The sequence below is a fragment of the Boleophthalmus pectinirostris genome, unplaced genomic scaffold (assembly GCF_026225935.1).
Source record: "Boleophthalmus pectinirostris isolate CB_2022bp ecotype Guang Dong unplaced genomic scaffold, ASM2622593v1 HiC_scaffold_6, whole genome shotgun sequence".
Lineage (NCBI taxonomy): Eukaryota > Metazoa > Chordata > Actinopteri > Gobiiformes > Gobiidae > Boleophthalmus > Boleophthalmus pectinirostris.
In genome coordinates, this window is record NW_026571447.1 from 27508034 (window position 1) to 27522144 (window position 14111).

Here is a 14111-nt window from a genome sequence, read left to right on the forward strand (position 1 = left end):
CTCCCTCAAGGTCTATAGATGATCATCATAATAATGTCCCATGGTCAAAACTGCAAGGACGCAGCCACACTTCACCTTGACTAACCAGCACTAACAAAACACCACATGTTCAGTGTTGACATCTATAGACCTTCAACAATCCCAATAGAGCTTTTATTAAAGGGAGCACATTGTCAAAGAATGGAGAGTTACACTTTCATCTGCAGTTACAGGGCTACAGGGCAAGGCTAACTCTCCTACCTCTGTGGGTTAAATTCCCAGTGTCCCATATTATTTATGAGTGGAGTGCCTGGCTCCACGACTCCTCAATTTCTCAGCTGTCAATCATGTCTGTGGAGAAAAGAGAGTTGGTTGGTAGGATTCTCTATTCCATGGCCGTCTCTCCTTAGTGGACTGGACTTACATCTGTGGAATCTAAGAGGCAGAGAATTGATCTGGAATCTGTGTTCTGGGTAAATGATCCCAATGAATTTCCTCTAGTGTATCTCTTTGGCTCGGACTAACCCGGAACTAAACCAGGACTAGAACAGAATCAAAGGCTTAACCAGGACTAAACCAAGATCATGCAGGACCAAATCAAAACAAGAGAACACATCCTTACTATTGGCATGAGCTAATTGTCCAGGCTTAAGATTCATACTGGTTGTTAACTTGAATCTATCTTACTAATTGATCAGTGTTTCTCAAGTAATAGATGTTGTGGTCTCTCCATTATTTTGACAGTGTGATTATTTCCTGAGACAGTAGCTTCCTATCTGTACCCAGCTCCTGTCTGGTCACAGTCAGTTGTCCCTCAATGAACTCTTTAGGGCTGCAACTAACCATTATTGTAGTTTTTAGTTAGCCATTATTTTTTTGGATTAGTTGACTGGTGAAACAATTATTTCTAGTGTACACTGTGATTTTTAAACTACATTTTTAACGCTTCTAAATGATTTGTTTTATATTACAGTTTTATAATACCACAGCCTGTGTTGGCCTGTATTAGTAGACCAGATACTGATTATGCTTATCAAAATAAAATTACATACATTATCTATTTTAATAGTAGAGTAGCCACAGAGCTTTAAGTGGAAAAAAGTATTGTTAAAATCCTAACAAGACAACGTTTATCCCAGTTAATCATTGCAGCCCTAGTGCTCTCAGATTTATCGAGTGCATTTGAGAGATATTGAAAGTGAACACACGTCTGATGGGTACTGCGTATTACAGAAGAATGTATTTGATGGGTTTTCCCTGAAATATTCGGCTTCTCGGAGCAATCTCCTCTTGTAAAAAAGTGGAGCAGTTCAAGGAGGATGCTGCTGCTCAAATCTATGTTTAGAGCAGTACTTCCTTGAATGAAGCCTAATTTATCCGTGACCTACTCTAGTCTATACCGTACATCTATCCAAAAGACAGGATTTTCACTTATATCTTCTCTAATTTACAGGACCCTATCTCCTGCCAAGTCTCCCACCTCTTCTACGGGGTCTATTGCCTCGAGCAGGAGATACCCCTACCCCATGCCCCCCCTCCCCGATGACCAGAGGAAAGCCAGGCAGAGTGCCAAGGTGAGGTGCTTACCAACATTTACCATTTACCAAACAATGCATATGTTTTTTTTTTATGCCTAAAATGGAGTATAACCAACCAAGAAGGTAACTGTGCATACATTTGACAATCCTTTGAATTGAAAGAACTATTACTTGTATTCAGAAACTACCCATGAAGTGAATTTTCATTTTAATTAAATTTTGATAGTCAATAGCTGGAGTGGTGTTTCATTCACACATATTTGAGTAACCCTGTGTTATTAGTCTGTCCATCTCCAAAGCTCAAAATGCTCTGTTCCACCTTGTGATGTCATGAGATGATAGTTTTCGAGCTACCTTTTACAATTTGTTCTATAATAATTGGCAATTCGAGGGCTCAAACCATCCAAATGATTCTGGTCAAGGTATAAGGAGAAAAACTCAGCGTTAAAGATGCAGGGTTTTTTGTGTTAAATGTGTGAATCGAACAAAACACAGCTCCAGGTATGTTTTTGATGAGGAAACAACATTGTAACAGATCAAAATATAGCATAATATAGGCTGTTTAATAACAAAATTTGATCATTATTGTTCTATAAATACTTCTATCAATGTGGAGACTATAGAAGGTCCAAGTTTTAAGGTTTCAACACTGTCTTTTAGTAATAAATATCACAAATAATATCCTTATGTTATTTTTACTCACATTCTATTTCTAGATCACGCGTTTTATACTTCTATATCTCTCTCTTTCTTCCTTCAGCTTTGGGAAACATCAATATAACTGCACCCTGATCTGCAACGATGAAGGAAGCTCACTTTTTCTATGGGTAACACAAGTTGCTGAAATGACTCTCTTTGATTGAGGCGATTGAGAGGAGGATCTACACAGACGTACAATATCTGAGGTGACTTCAGTGAACAAGCAACGCAGGACCCAAACTGGTCTTTTGGTTCATGTTTAGTGGATGAGTCTGCACTGAGATCTCCATTCTTTCCTGAAGAGAAGACTGAGCAGTTGAGATCTTTTTCCATATAGGGACCGGAAACCACTCTGACCCTTGAGCTTTGAACTCCACACGGCTCTCACACTCAATCCAAGTAACCCTTTTTGCCTTTTGGGGGGCATATACTTAACTTTACAACGTAACACACTAGGAGCAGACCATCTCAATATCTGTTCAACCATTTCGACGCACGTGAACCACTATAGACACTCCTACACTGTATGCATGGGAAAGCCCCGAGATGGAGGTGGTGAAGGACAGTGGACTTTGCAGAACGCATGGTGTTTTGATACTACCAGGCTTTCTTTACACGATAAGTAACCCATATTTTATCAGCAAATCGTATAGCCCCAATCATGAACATTTGTAAATATGTACAGTCTCACCCAATCTGCTTTCTTACACTGGGAAAGTAGAATTGTGTTGTTGGCAGACACTAGAAACTCATAATTTTGTGTATTTTTCATGCTGTAAGTGTTAAAAATTGTCTCCTCCTTTTGCAATTCCCTGTCTGAAAGGTGCCCTAATGTAACTTTTCTCATCTCCATGGCATCATTGCTTTGTCTGGAATATTCCAAAGTATGGCATTACACTTATTTATCAAGCACTATTCCATTACTTGTATTTTGATTGTACAACACGTATCCTTGCAGTGAAAGTTGGTCAGCCCACCAGATCACTTTGCCAAATAAGCCTTACTGTGGAATATTCCATACAAAGCAATGACATCTCCATGGAGACAAGCAGAAAAGTTACAGAGTGGACCTTTAAAACCACACTGTAATGTTTTTAATATGTCTGAGCACCAGTTTTGCCATCATAGAGAAAGTATTAATTTGATGCAGGTTGCGCAGCACTTTATGAAGATATGGGTAAAGTATTCATTGATTTTATGTACAGTTAATTGTGCCATTATTGGATGTGATGACTAGACTGAGACGTGTTTGGTGTAGTTAGAAATAATTTTCACAAACTTCCAAAATCCTTCCCTCTCTATAGTATTTAATTCAAATATATATGGATTATTTTGGGACCACTGTGCTACTATTTTAATTTATTGAAGCATATTTGGTCGCTGAAATTGGCAGATTTTTATTAGACTAACGTGAGTGATTGAAACTGTAAGAAAACTGTGATTGAAAATGCATTTTGGTTTAGCTGCAGTGAAATTTTTAGCCTTGTAAATTCTGCTGTATTGTGCTTGCTGTTTGAGCTTATGAAGATATGATTACCAACAGCATGACTGCGCCCTATTTCAAATAATTTCTTAGGAGTGATAAGACCATGGCATGTCACTGAAAGACCCCCTTACAATTTACACAATATCCAAAAATATTTGTGAATTCAACTTATTTTTTGTATTTAAAAAATGCACCATTCTTGTACAAACATGTGAGAAAGCCTAATGTTACTTGTCCTCCATTTTGTTCTGATGTGGCACTTCATGTGTAACAGTTAGGGTTGTGTAGGTGACCTGCCTTTCACAGTATTAAACCAACTACAGTAATTTTTATTATATATCTTTGTAATAATTTATTTTTGTCAGCATTCAAACCGTGATTAAGTGCATTATTGTAAATGTGTGTTGATAATAACATGGAGAGGAGCTGTGTTTGATAAATGCATTTGTTCCAGGAGCTGAAAAGGCAGTTGTTTTTCACTTCAGTATAAAGGGCAAACCTATACAGAGCTTTCTGATAGGTTGCATTCACATGATTTTCTAAAAAGACCATAAATTAAAATTGAGCATGTAAGAATTCTGTACGAAATTTCCTCTTTAGCTTGTATTTGCAAATGTTTTGATCTAGTTTATGGTTAATATCTCTAAGTCTATTCACATGAAACAAAAACTGTCCAACATCTCGTGACAGCACAAATAGACTAAGGTGGATTCTTTCCCACAATAATCAAAGGGTTCCTCATTCAGTCACAAGCCACAATTGTTGTAAATTAAAAGGAAATCCAGTACACTGATGTGGCACGTCTGTGGAATATAATGAGGTCCAACATTTATGGATTATCAGTTTGTATATTTCCCATGTATAAAGAAATATACGCACCTACCCTCCAACTGAAACATCATGTAACATCATAAAATATTTAAAAATGTGAATGCACCCTATTAGCCTAATAGTTTTGTCTTGTGGCTGTGATGAGAGAGAAATACCATGGGCTGGGCAAAATGTGGCTATTGATCTCCTGCCCAGCCTTCAAACTGCTCTGCCCAATCTCAGCTTGGTCTCTGGGTCAGAGACGTGAATGTAAAATGTAAAACACTCTCTCAGCTATTTACTCCAAAGGCCAAATGTACTGATCCACTATATCCACACTGCTGTTAAAGTCCCTTTGTAATTTTGTTTTGCCTGTAATGCTGTAAAGACTGATGATGCAAAAATCAATGCCCTTATTTTTTTCTCTTAATCAGTATTGTAATATATTTAATAAAAAATTACTCTTTTATGGACAGATGTGGGCAGTATTATTATTATTATTATCGAAACATCAAACACTATACACAAAAATATCACACCTGGTGCAGAGGTCCTGTGAAGATGCCAGGCATGAGAGAAATTCAGATGTATCTTTGATGAAACAGCTTTATAACACATTTTAGACCATCCAGATCAGTCACATGTTTTATGTCTCGTGCACCCAGAGGTCTCAGCTGCTACACTCCAGACAACAGTGTCCTTGGTAACAAATTCTGATGTCCATGAATGTTATAAGTGCCGCCTGAGTTCTTTTAGTTTTTCTTGAAGAAAGGCTTTATTTTTCAACTCTGCTTCTTCATCAAGAGACTGTCGAATGCAGTTTTTAAGATGTTCAATCCCAAATCCAGTGAGAGCTGAGACAGGAAGTATGTGCTTAAAGTTTATGTACTCCTTTGGTATCATGTCATCCTCCAATAGGCTATAAAACTCTGTCAAGAACAAATTCCAGTTAAAAAAAACATTTTTAAAAATATCTTAAAAATTTCAAATTAGTACAAACATTTACCTTCTGGGTTTTGAAGCTGGATTTTAAGCTCTGCTAGTTTTTCTTCAGCATCAGGGAGGTCCATTTTGTTCACCACCAGTAAAGCAGGTTTGGACACGAGCTCCTCTTTGTACAGCTCTAATTCCTTGTGGACAGTAATAAGATTTAAACAGAATGTGCAAGAAGGTTCAGACTAAGTGTGGCTGTATGGTTCTTACCTTTGTCAGAAGCTGCACTGCTTCAAAAGCAGATCTGAACGGTGTTTTACTTGCCAGCTGGAAACCGCCAATGTCCACCTAGTTTAGAGACAGTATTATCAACAGTAAAATGACAGCTCTCAGTGACTGGACATTTGAATTATTTCAAACTTGTGCACATAGATACACACCACAAACAGCAGTTGTTTAGTCCTCTCCACATGTTTGAGAAACTTGTGTCCCATGCCTTTGTTTAAGTGAGCGCCTTCAATGAGTCCTGGGAGATCAGCGACTGAAATCTAACGACAACAAATAAATAAATAAATATTTTATTGTAACAACTTGTGTTATTGCTTGGAATGTTCCACAGTATGGCATTCTCTACCTTCTCTATCTCCATGGAGACAAGAAGGTGAAACCACAAGAAGACCAAGTTAAAGGTCAACTGATAAAAACATCTGTAATGGAAACTCAAGATAGATATGTCATGCCATACTGTGGAATATTCCTTGCAAAGCCATAACATCTCCATGGCGAAAAGCACTTGGCAGATGCACCCACCAGAAACCTTAAATAGTGCATCTTTAAACACAAAACAAAACAATGTTCTTTACCTGTTTATGATCTTTGTACATCAGCTTCCCAATTTCTGGTTTTAACGTGGTGACTGTGAAAAAGAGTAGTATTGTTAAAACATGTTTCATCTTTAATGAATGGGTACTGGTAACAATAATAGAGATTTACAAGCATAGCTGGCAATCTGAGGAGTTGCATTAGAAAGAGCTGTCAGGAGAGAGGATTTTCCTGCATTTGGAAATCTGACAGAAAACACAAGGAAGTTCAACAATGAATTGCATGACCATGTGGACAGTTAAAAAGTGAGTAATTCTTTGCAATCTTACCCCACTAATCCCATGTCCGCTATTAGTTTCAGATCTAGTCTTATGTGCTTGGGTTTTGCTTTACTGGGATTAAAGATTGAGTGAAAAGAGCCTCCACTTCCACCTTTAGCGACTTTCACACTTTCTCCAGGAGCATCCAGGTGACCTTGAAAACAAAACATTAAAATTATAACTTACAACACACAAAATTTAAAACGACAAAAGGATTGATTTTGAGGTTATAAAACGAGAATATTTCCTACCTATAACTCTGCCATCATCTGTGGTGACAGTGATGCCAACAGGTGCCAGGATGCTACAGTCCTTCCCCCGTTGCCCTTTCAGAGCCTTGACACTGTTATAGACACAATTAGGGACATTACTTTACACTCATAATTGCTTAATTAATCAATCTGAAGAGACTACTCAGGCACTAGGCACTTAAATTAGTCCAAAATTCACTGAAATAGGTACCACAAGAACAATATATGCTGATTTAAAGAAGCCTATTTAGACAAATATTAAGATATTATGTATGAAGAGTTGTGTAGACCGCACCCCTGCACTCTCTCTGACATAATAATGAACCACTTGCATTAAAGAATCAATGCCAATGCCAAAACATAAATAATGTAAGCCTGTAAACATTTCACTTACCTGCTGTTTTCCCCTGATCCAGCTACAAAGCGTTTCTGTGGGTATTTGTCTTTTATTCTTTTAAGGGTCATGTCTTTACTGGCCACTACATAAACATCTCCTCCATCTCCACCTTGACCACCCAGACGGGGCAAACCCATGCCTCCGCTGCCCCCGCGCACATACAGCCGCAGATTATCAATGAACTTCCCATACTGTAAAAAAGCATGACAGGAAACCTAATTAAGAATGCAGTCATGGCATTGCTTACAGAGGACATTGGCTAGCTGGTAAAACTAGGCTCTCATTAGAATATTTCAACATTAGTTACGTTACATGCATTTATGATTATTTACTTGCCTTCCGGTGACAAATTCTGGTCAATTGAACCATCTTCTGTGGCGTTTTAGGTAAAAGTTTGTGTAAATTATGAAGCTAGCTGCTAGTACACATGTTTTGGGGATAACAGGAAGTGCGCACCAGCGGCGGACTCTGATTGGTCGATTGGATGAGGAGGCGGGTCTATGCGCGTTTGGAATTTGTTCTTTTTATTATAATTATTTTATTATTACTCAGATAAATAGCAGACACAAGACTTGAATAACAATCCATATCCTTTCCTGTTGACTTACTGTTTTTCATTCGCCTCTGCGGCTATTAGTTCATTTTAAAGCAGGCTTAAATGTACGATTTACTACTTCAACCATGATTTCAGCCATGTTTAAAGAAGAAAAAAAAAAAAGAAAGAAAAGAAAATAGAATAGAATAGATAATTTTATCATGTGAAGCTTTTTTTTTTATTAGGCCACTTAAGCTATAGTTACAAAAGGATGCTGCTCCGGTGGATGGTGATGATGCTGATGCTGCTGCAGCCATCCTCCTGTGAACGCGCTTACGTCTGGTGCATGCGCACGTGACGACAAAGACTGAAGAGCCGGTGCCACATTGGATCATTTTCTTCAAGAAGCGCAATTTACTGACGAAATAAGTGAGCCACCCGGACCTGTATGTGACGCGTGTATGTGACTGTGAGTGTGTGACCGTGTACGTGTGATGGTGACAGCGTGTAGCAGCCGAGAGAGGCAAGGTCCTCCCCCTGACTGTGCCTATTTATACGGCCACTACTGCCACCGCGACTCGTGATAACTGGACACTACTGGGGCAAAGAGAACAAGTCACAGTGCGGTAAGACATCTCATTTTGGTCAAATACAGTAAAATACCATGAATGTCTGACTGATCTGAACAAACCTTTGTAATGATGTGTGCTGCCTATACTTATCAGCCTATGGACGCAATCTTTGCATTCACACTACGTAACATTGTGGTCCACGAGGACGTCTGCTGCTGGGGTCCCATTCCTCACTCACACTGAACAGGTTTAAAGGGCTGTCGTATTACAAGAAGAAGATGGTTTATGTGGGGAAATTTTGGGGCCTGTAATAAAAGATGATGTGTCCTACGCCAGCCTATTGCATAACGAAGGACTAGACAGGGATGCATTTGACTATAAATATCACAATGTGGCTGTCTGTTAAAATATGTTCTCAGCTGTAGGGATGCTGTGACAAGTGCAGTGTGCAAGTGAAGTAGATGCTGAGATACAGTGAATATTACTGACTGGTGGTTCTCAAAGCAGGTTGCAATGGATGCAAGTCTTTCTGATGCAATAGCCACATAAATCTATCTGGAGTCACAGTCTGAGGCTGAGGTTGGCAACATTATACATTTGTGCTGGTATTTATCCAGAGCAGAGTTAACAACATCTACAGCTTGTTACACTAAAATATTATGAAACAAAAGATTAAAACAAAGTGAACCTTGGAGCTCAGACTGTTGTGTCACACATTCACCAAACTGGTGGAGCAATGTGTGGAATCTGGGTGCTTTCACTGATAAGCGTAAACAGCAGAGACAGTGGCTGAGAGGAGGGCCTGACACTGTAACTGGATGTGATGTTATGAATGCCCCATAATCTCAGCGATGTTTTGGTTAGTTGAGTGAGGAGATGGGCTTTACGTTTGCTGTAGCATTTTGGTGACAGAGAAGTGACAAAAAGTCAGTTGACTTAACTGTCAGAAAACTTTTGAACTGTAAAGTGTGAGATACATAAAATTAATTTTGAGCCTGTGATAGGAGCAGGGGTTTGGTGTTTAGAATTGCACAATATAGGCTTGTTTTAGACATGATTTTCTTTTTTCTATACATTTTTTACTATTGTTTATTTCTTTTGACATTTGAGTAGATTAAAGCATCTCTAACTTTCGGGAGTTTGCACATCACACTCTCCATGGAGATAGATATGTTTTAAACCAGTTTGGAAAATTGTAGCCAAAAGAAAAAACACTGTATGGAGGTGGAGGCCCTCCTCCAGGGAACAGTACAAGCCCACTCACAGAACACATCTTTTCAGTGTAAAAACATAACCTAAAAAAAAAAAAAAAACTTTTGTAGATTATAGTCTATTTTTCATTTTTTAACCATTTTTGTTTATTTAACTGAGCTTCTTTAATTCTACCTCTATGTTGAAATATGTCGTTTTTGTTTTCTCATCTCGCGCAGCCGTAGTTGTGATGATTGTAACTGTCCACATGCCAGGAGCACATTTCCATCCGGGTGCTTTTGAACGAGGCGGCAAAGACATAAACAGGACCAGTGGGATTAAGCCCCACTGAGGACTGATCACAGGGGATTTGCTGCGCGGCTGGTGCACAAAGACTCCACCACACACGCTTCATGGCAACGTTTCACAACACGCTCAGGGCTGCATAAATCTGATCAGAACTGCTCTTTGTTTTGGGAGCGGGAGCAGGGGTTAACATGGGCCTATGCTGCCGCAGGACATGTGGGATGGGCCGGGGGTGTATGGGCGCTGGTATGGGGGCGCGTTGTGTTGTGACGGGATGTTTCCACGTGTACAGAGCTCCAGACAGACGGGGAGGGTTCACTGTGGGAACACAATGAGCAGATGAAAAAAGTGTTTTTCCTGTGTTTCTGCGTCAACTGATGAGACTGGAACTAAGCACAGTATTATTATTTTAAGCAGAATACAAAGCACAAGCTGGTTTGAACTCATCTACAACAGTGGTTTGTAAACTTTTCATACAAAGTACCATCTAAGAAAAGTACCAACCCAGATCTAACCCAGGTCTAAGCAAGACTATGCCAGGCCTTAACTAAGACTAACCCAGGTCTAAATTATGGCTATACCATTGCTACAATAATTCCAAACAAGGCTTACTCATCTCCACTGAAGTTTACCTGGCATGTTCCAAAAGTATGACATTTAATTTATCTTAACTTATCTTTAATTAATTCAATTATAGTTTTTTTTGCTAAAAAAGACTTCATATTATGAGTAGCATCGCCGGTCCACAGATGTGACCTGGAACTTGGCCTGGTGGCTTCTCTTACTTGTCTCCGTAGAAATGGATAAGTTCAATGCCAAACTGTGGAATCCAGGCAAAGCAATAACATTTCTATGGAGATAAAAGTTACATGTCTAGACAAACTGTAGATCTGTGTAAGAATCAGCACTACAAGTACAAGTAAACACTAAGAGAAAACATGAACTAATTTAGTACCTGCTTAAACTAAATCCTCCTGTATTCTGCTCCTCCATGCAGGCTCGGGCCCAGGCTGCTGCCATGCCTTTACTAGAGGAGACCACTCTGCCACAAGAGCGCCCACCAACTATTCCTGTGGTGATCATCGGTACAACCTTTACTCTATTGTGACCTTTTTTTAAGTCCAATACAGACAACTTACTGCATTCACTTGTGCAATCATAATGTCTTCTCTTTCTCTCTCTAGGGAATGGGCCATCAGGTATTTGCCTGTCCTACCTCTTGAGTGGATACAAGCCTTATTTGGATAGAAAAACTGTGCACCCAAATCCAATACTGTACAGAAAACTGCAGGAGGCCAAGCACATACCCATTACTGAACAGGTATGAAGGATCAATGGGTTAAACATGAAACAGAAGAACGATAACAGCATTTCTTTTCAGGACTTGGAATATCTGAGCGAAGGTCTGGAGGGGAGATCCAGAAACCCGGTGGCTGTGCTCTTTGACACACTCTTGCACCCAAACGCAGACTTTGGCTATGAGCTCCCATCGGTGCTTCAGTGGAGGAGGGACAAGACGCAGAGCATTCCCCATTTGGTCTTGGGCCGGTCCACGCCTGGAGGAGCTTGGCATGTAAGACACCACAAGTTTAAACTAGTTCTGGTGTTATATTAGGATGACACACTGGTAGACTTTATATATGCTCTTGTCCTGTTCAGGCCATGGAGGGGTCCATGCTGACCATCAGCCTGGGCATCTGGATGGAGCTTCCAGGAGTGAACTACAGAGACTTGACCAATGGGAAGCGCAGGTAGGAGCCAGCTCAGAGAAAGGATTCAGTATTGACACATTTAGAAATCCCTTACGTTGATTCTGTTTTTAGAGATGTGACCAGTGATAGAGCGACTCCTGAGGAAATTTCTTCTTATTACTGCAACTATGTGAAGCTCAAAGGTCTCCAGAAAAACTTTATCGACAACACGTATGTCACATCTGTGCAAAAGCTGTGCCGTGAACACAGCGAGGAGGGTCTGGAGAAGGAGCACTCTGGTCCAGCAGACAGTGGGGGCAGTCAGAGTATGAGTGGGGGGGCTCTGTGGGAGGTCAGAGGTTACCAACAGCTACAGAGCCACACCCACGTTCCCTTCTCTGTGTTTGCGGAGAACGTGGTCCTGGCCACAGGAGCGTCAGACTCTCCGGTGCGACTGGGTGTAGAAGGGGAGGACCTCCCTTTTGTTTTCCATAGCATTTCAGACCTGGGCCAAGCAGTGAGCCGCAAGAAGCTGGACATGACCTCTGACCCAGTTTTAATAGTGGGCGCCGGGTTGAGTGCAGCGGATGCAGTTCTTTGTGCTTGTAACAACAATGTCAAAGTGCTGCATGTGTTTCGCAAAAGCACCAGTGACCCAGACCTCATCTTCAAGCAGCTGCCCAAAACTCTGTATCCAGAATACCATAAGGTCTACCACATGATGTGTTCACAGAGCCACAGCAGTGCAGCCTCTTCCACTGCTCCCAGCAGGCCTCAGCCTGAGAGCATCGCATCATCAGTCTGCGCCAAGATGTGCCCTAAACCCAAGCTCCCCTCAGACAAACTCTCGGAGCTCAGCCTCTTTCCCGACTATACCAGTTTCCCAGAGCACTGCGTGGTCTCCTTCCAGCCTGACATGAAGTGCTTACTTCAGGGAAACAACTCCCTCAAAGCGTTCAAGGTCTCTATGGTTCTGGTCCTCATCGGGACCAACCCAAACCTGTTTTTTCTCAAAGGTCAAGGCCAGTATCTGGGTCTGAACCCGACCAAACCTGTGTCATGCAAACAGAACCCCATCGACATCAATCCGTACACATTCGAATGCAGCAATGAGCCACTCCTGTTCGCCATGGGCCCACTTGTTGGGGACAACTTTGTGCGCTTTTTAAAAGGTGGGGCTTTGGGCATTGCAGCTTGTCTGCTAAAGAGGTACAAGAAAAAAGAAAAGCTCATCAGCAATGGTGGGAATGATATTATCTGAAACCAATGTCAGTGACCCTTTATCAAGGGGCACACATATCAGTAATTAAAACACCTTTAACTTTTTAAACCCACACACCTGTCATGCCTGTCATCCATAAGGTCTTAGTCCAACCTACAATGTGCCAACTTCAAGTCAGTCTGTGACCTCATTACCACTGTACCTTATTTCAGGGTTATTTTTATACAGGAGTCCATCTGCATAAATGTTCTGGTTTTGGTCTAGCTTAGCTAACATTTGGGAGTGGAATTGAGCCTGTTACTCTATATCATTATCATATTTTTGCTTCTAATAAGATGATTTGACAGACAACAGAGAATGCCCTCAGTTAACAATGACATTTCTGCACACAACTCTGGATTATTTGACATTTGGAAAAAAAAATAATTCTAAACAATGTTCTAATTTTAGTCCAACTAAAAATTAGTCCAAGTCCAACTTCTCAAAAAAAAAAAAAAAAAAAAACTATGAACGGATGAATCCAAAGTTTAAGTGCCAAACATTGAACCTAGAGAACATATATTATTATTATTATTATTATTATTATTATTATTATTATGTTTTAGTGTGTGTATGCTCTTTTTTTTTTATTTTTTTTTATACTCCAGTCTCCCCAGACCACAGTACAGTAGCCTACATTGTGGTTGGTTATCTTGGTGGGGACTAAGCTTTAAGCTAACATGGTTAGTTTGTGCTAACACATTTGTGCTAATTAAGTAGTACAAAGAAGTTATTGAGGAAATGTTTAACATTTTTAGTTGTATTTCAGTAGAAATATGCAGATGAGTGTTTGCTTAATGAATAGCAGCTGCTTGTTGGTTCACACCAGGGGCCTCATTTATAAAGTCTCTTAAAAATAAATCTCCCTTTACTCCAGACCTGTATGTGCATGCATAAATAACTCAATGTGCATGGTTTTATACTAGTGAATCTGAACATGGACTATACTATGTTTATGGCTTTTAGCATGCATACACAGCTTAATAAATGAGACCCCAGGTACTTCTAAAGACAGACTAGATGATGGAAAACTGGACAATCCTTGACTGTAAATTTAGCTTAATATAATTTTTCTTTTGGATATTTCATTTAATGAAGCAATAAGCTAAAAGTGCTTAAGGTCTCCTCACTTAGTCAGGCAGTGGATGCAGATGTAACTCTTGTCTCTGAGCAGATCTGTAAAGTGCCTGATGGAAAATGGGCTCATGAAAGTTCATTTTAAACACTTGATTATTCATCGAGCTGAGCACACTGGACTTCAGTCTGAAAAATGCTTACAATGCGCCGAGCTCTTGGTAAAACTAAAGACTTTTTGATGTT

General features: G+C 40.0%; 3 protein-coding genes across 4 annotated transcripts in view; 2 read left to right on the forward strand and 1 right to left on the reverse strand.

Annotated features, from left to right (window-relative positions):
• The window catches only part of adam22 (ADAM metallopeptidase domain 22), a 71760-nt gene extending 66842 nt beyond the window's left edge, over window positions 1-4918 (forward strand). Inside the window, exons 30-31 of the mRNA XM_055163763.1 lie at window positions 1433-1553; window positions 2278-4918. Of these exons, the coding sequence (XP_055019738.1) occupies window positions 1433-1553; window positions 2278-2298 (142 nt within the window). The 3' untranslated portion in view covers window positions 2299-4918. The remainder of the gene's footprint in view (window positions 1-1432; window positions 1554-2277) is intronic.
• A 182-nt stretch (window positions 4919-5100) lies between these two features.
• Window positions 5101-7699, reverse strand: gtpbp10 (GTP-binding protein 10 (putative)). The gene is made up of 10 exons (XM_020928042.2): window positions 7572-7699; window positions 7233-7426; window positions 6839-6930; window positions 6597-6741; window positions 6439-6512; window positions 6309-6361; window positions 5886-5993; window positions 5716-5793; window positions 5519-5642; window positions 5101-5441 (listed from the first exon to the last, which is right to left on the reverse strand). The coding sequence occupies exons 1-10, from the start codon at window positions 7602-7604 to the stop codon at window positions 5242-5244; spliced, it is 1101 nt and encodes a 366-aa protein (XP_020783701.1). The 5' UTR covers window positions 7605-7699; the 3' UTR covers window positions 5101-5241.
• Window positions 7700-8373: 674 nt separating this feature from the next.
• osgin2 (oxidative stress induced growth inhibitor family member 2) lies at window positions 8374-13109 on the forward strand. Of its 2 annotated transcripts, XM_055164103.1 has the most exons (6): window positions 8374-8396; window positions 10837-10924; window positions 11024-11160; window positions 11221-11412; window positions 11499-11590; window positions 11663-13109. In XM_055164103.1, exons 2-6 carry the CDS (start codon window positions 10858-10860, stop codon window positions 12789-12791), a joined length of 1617 nt encoding a protein of 538 aa, XP_055020078.1. In that variant the 5' UTR covers window positions 8374-8396; window positions 10837-10857; the 3' UTR covers window positions 12792-13109. The 2 variants fall into 2 exon arrangements, with proteins under 2 accessions (XP_055020078.1, XP_020783735.2); XM_020928076.2 differs by lacking the exon at window positions 8374-8396 and having other exon boundaries at window positions 10831-10924.
• Window positions 13110-14111: the final 1002 nt, after the last annotated feature.

Bases quoted from the DNA above. Each gene is read 5' to 3' on its own strand.
- osgin2 (XM_020928076.2), top strand. From the start codon at position 10,831: ATGCAGGCTCGGGCCCAGGCTGCTGCCATGCCTTTACTAGAGGAGACC. The intron at 11,161-11,220 runs GTATGAAGGATC...ATTTCTTTTCAG, and splicing joins ACATACCCATTACTGAACAG to GACTTGGAATATCTGAGCGA. The intron at 11,591-11,662 runs GTAGGAGCCAGC...TTCTGTTTTTAG, and splicing joins TTGACCAATGGGAAGCGCAG to AGATGTGACCAGTGATAGAG.
- gtpbp10 (XM_020928042.2), bottom strand. From the start codon at position 7,604: ATGGTTCAATTGACCAGAATTTGTCACCGGAAG. The intron at 6,931-7,232 runs GTAAGTGAAATG...TGTCTATAACAG, and splicing joins GGATCAGGGGAAAACAGCAG to TGTCAAGGCTCTGAAAGGGC. The intron at 5,643-5,715 runs GTAAGAACCATA...ACTGTCCACAAG, and splicing joins CAGTGCAGCTTCTGACAAAG to GAATTAGAGCTGTACAAAGA.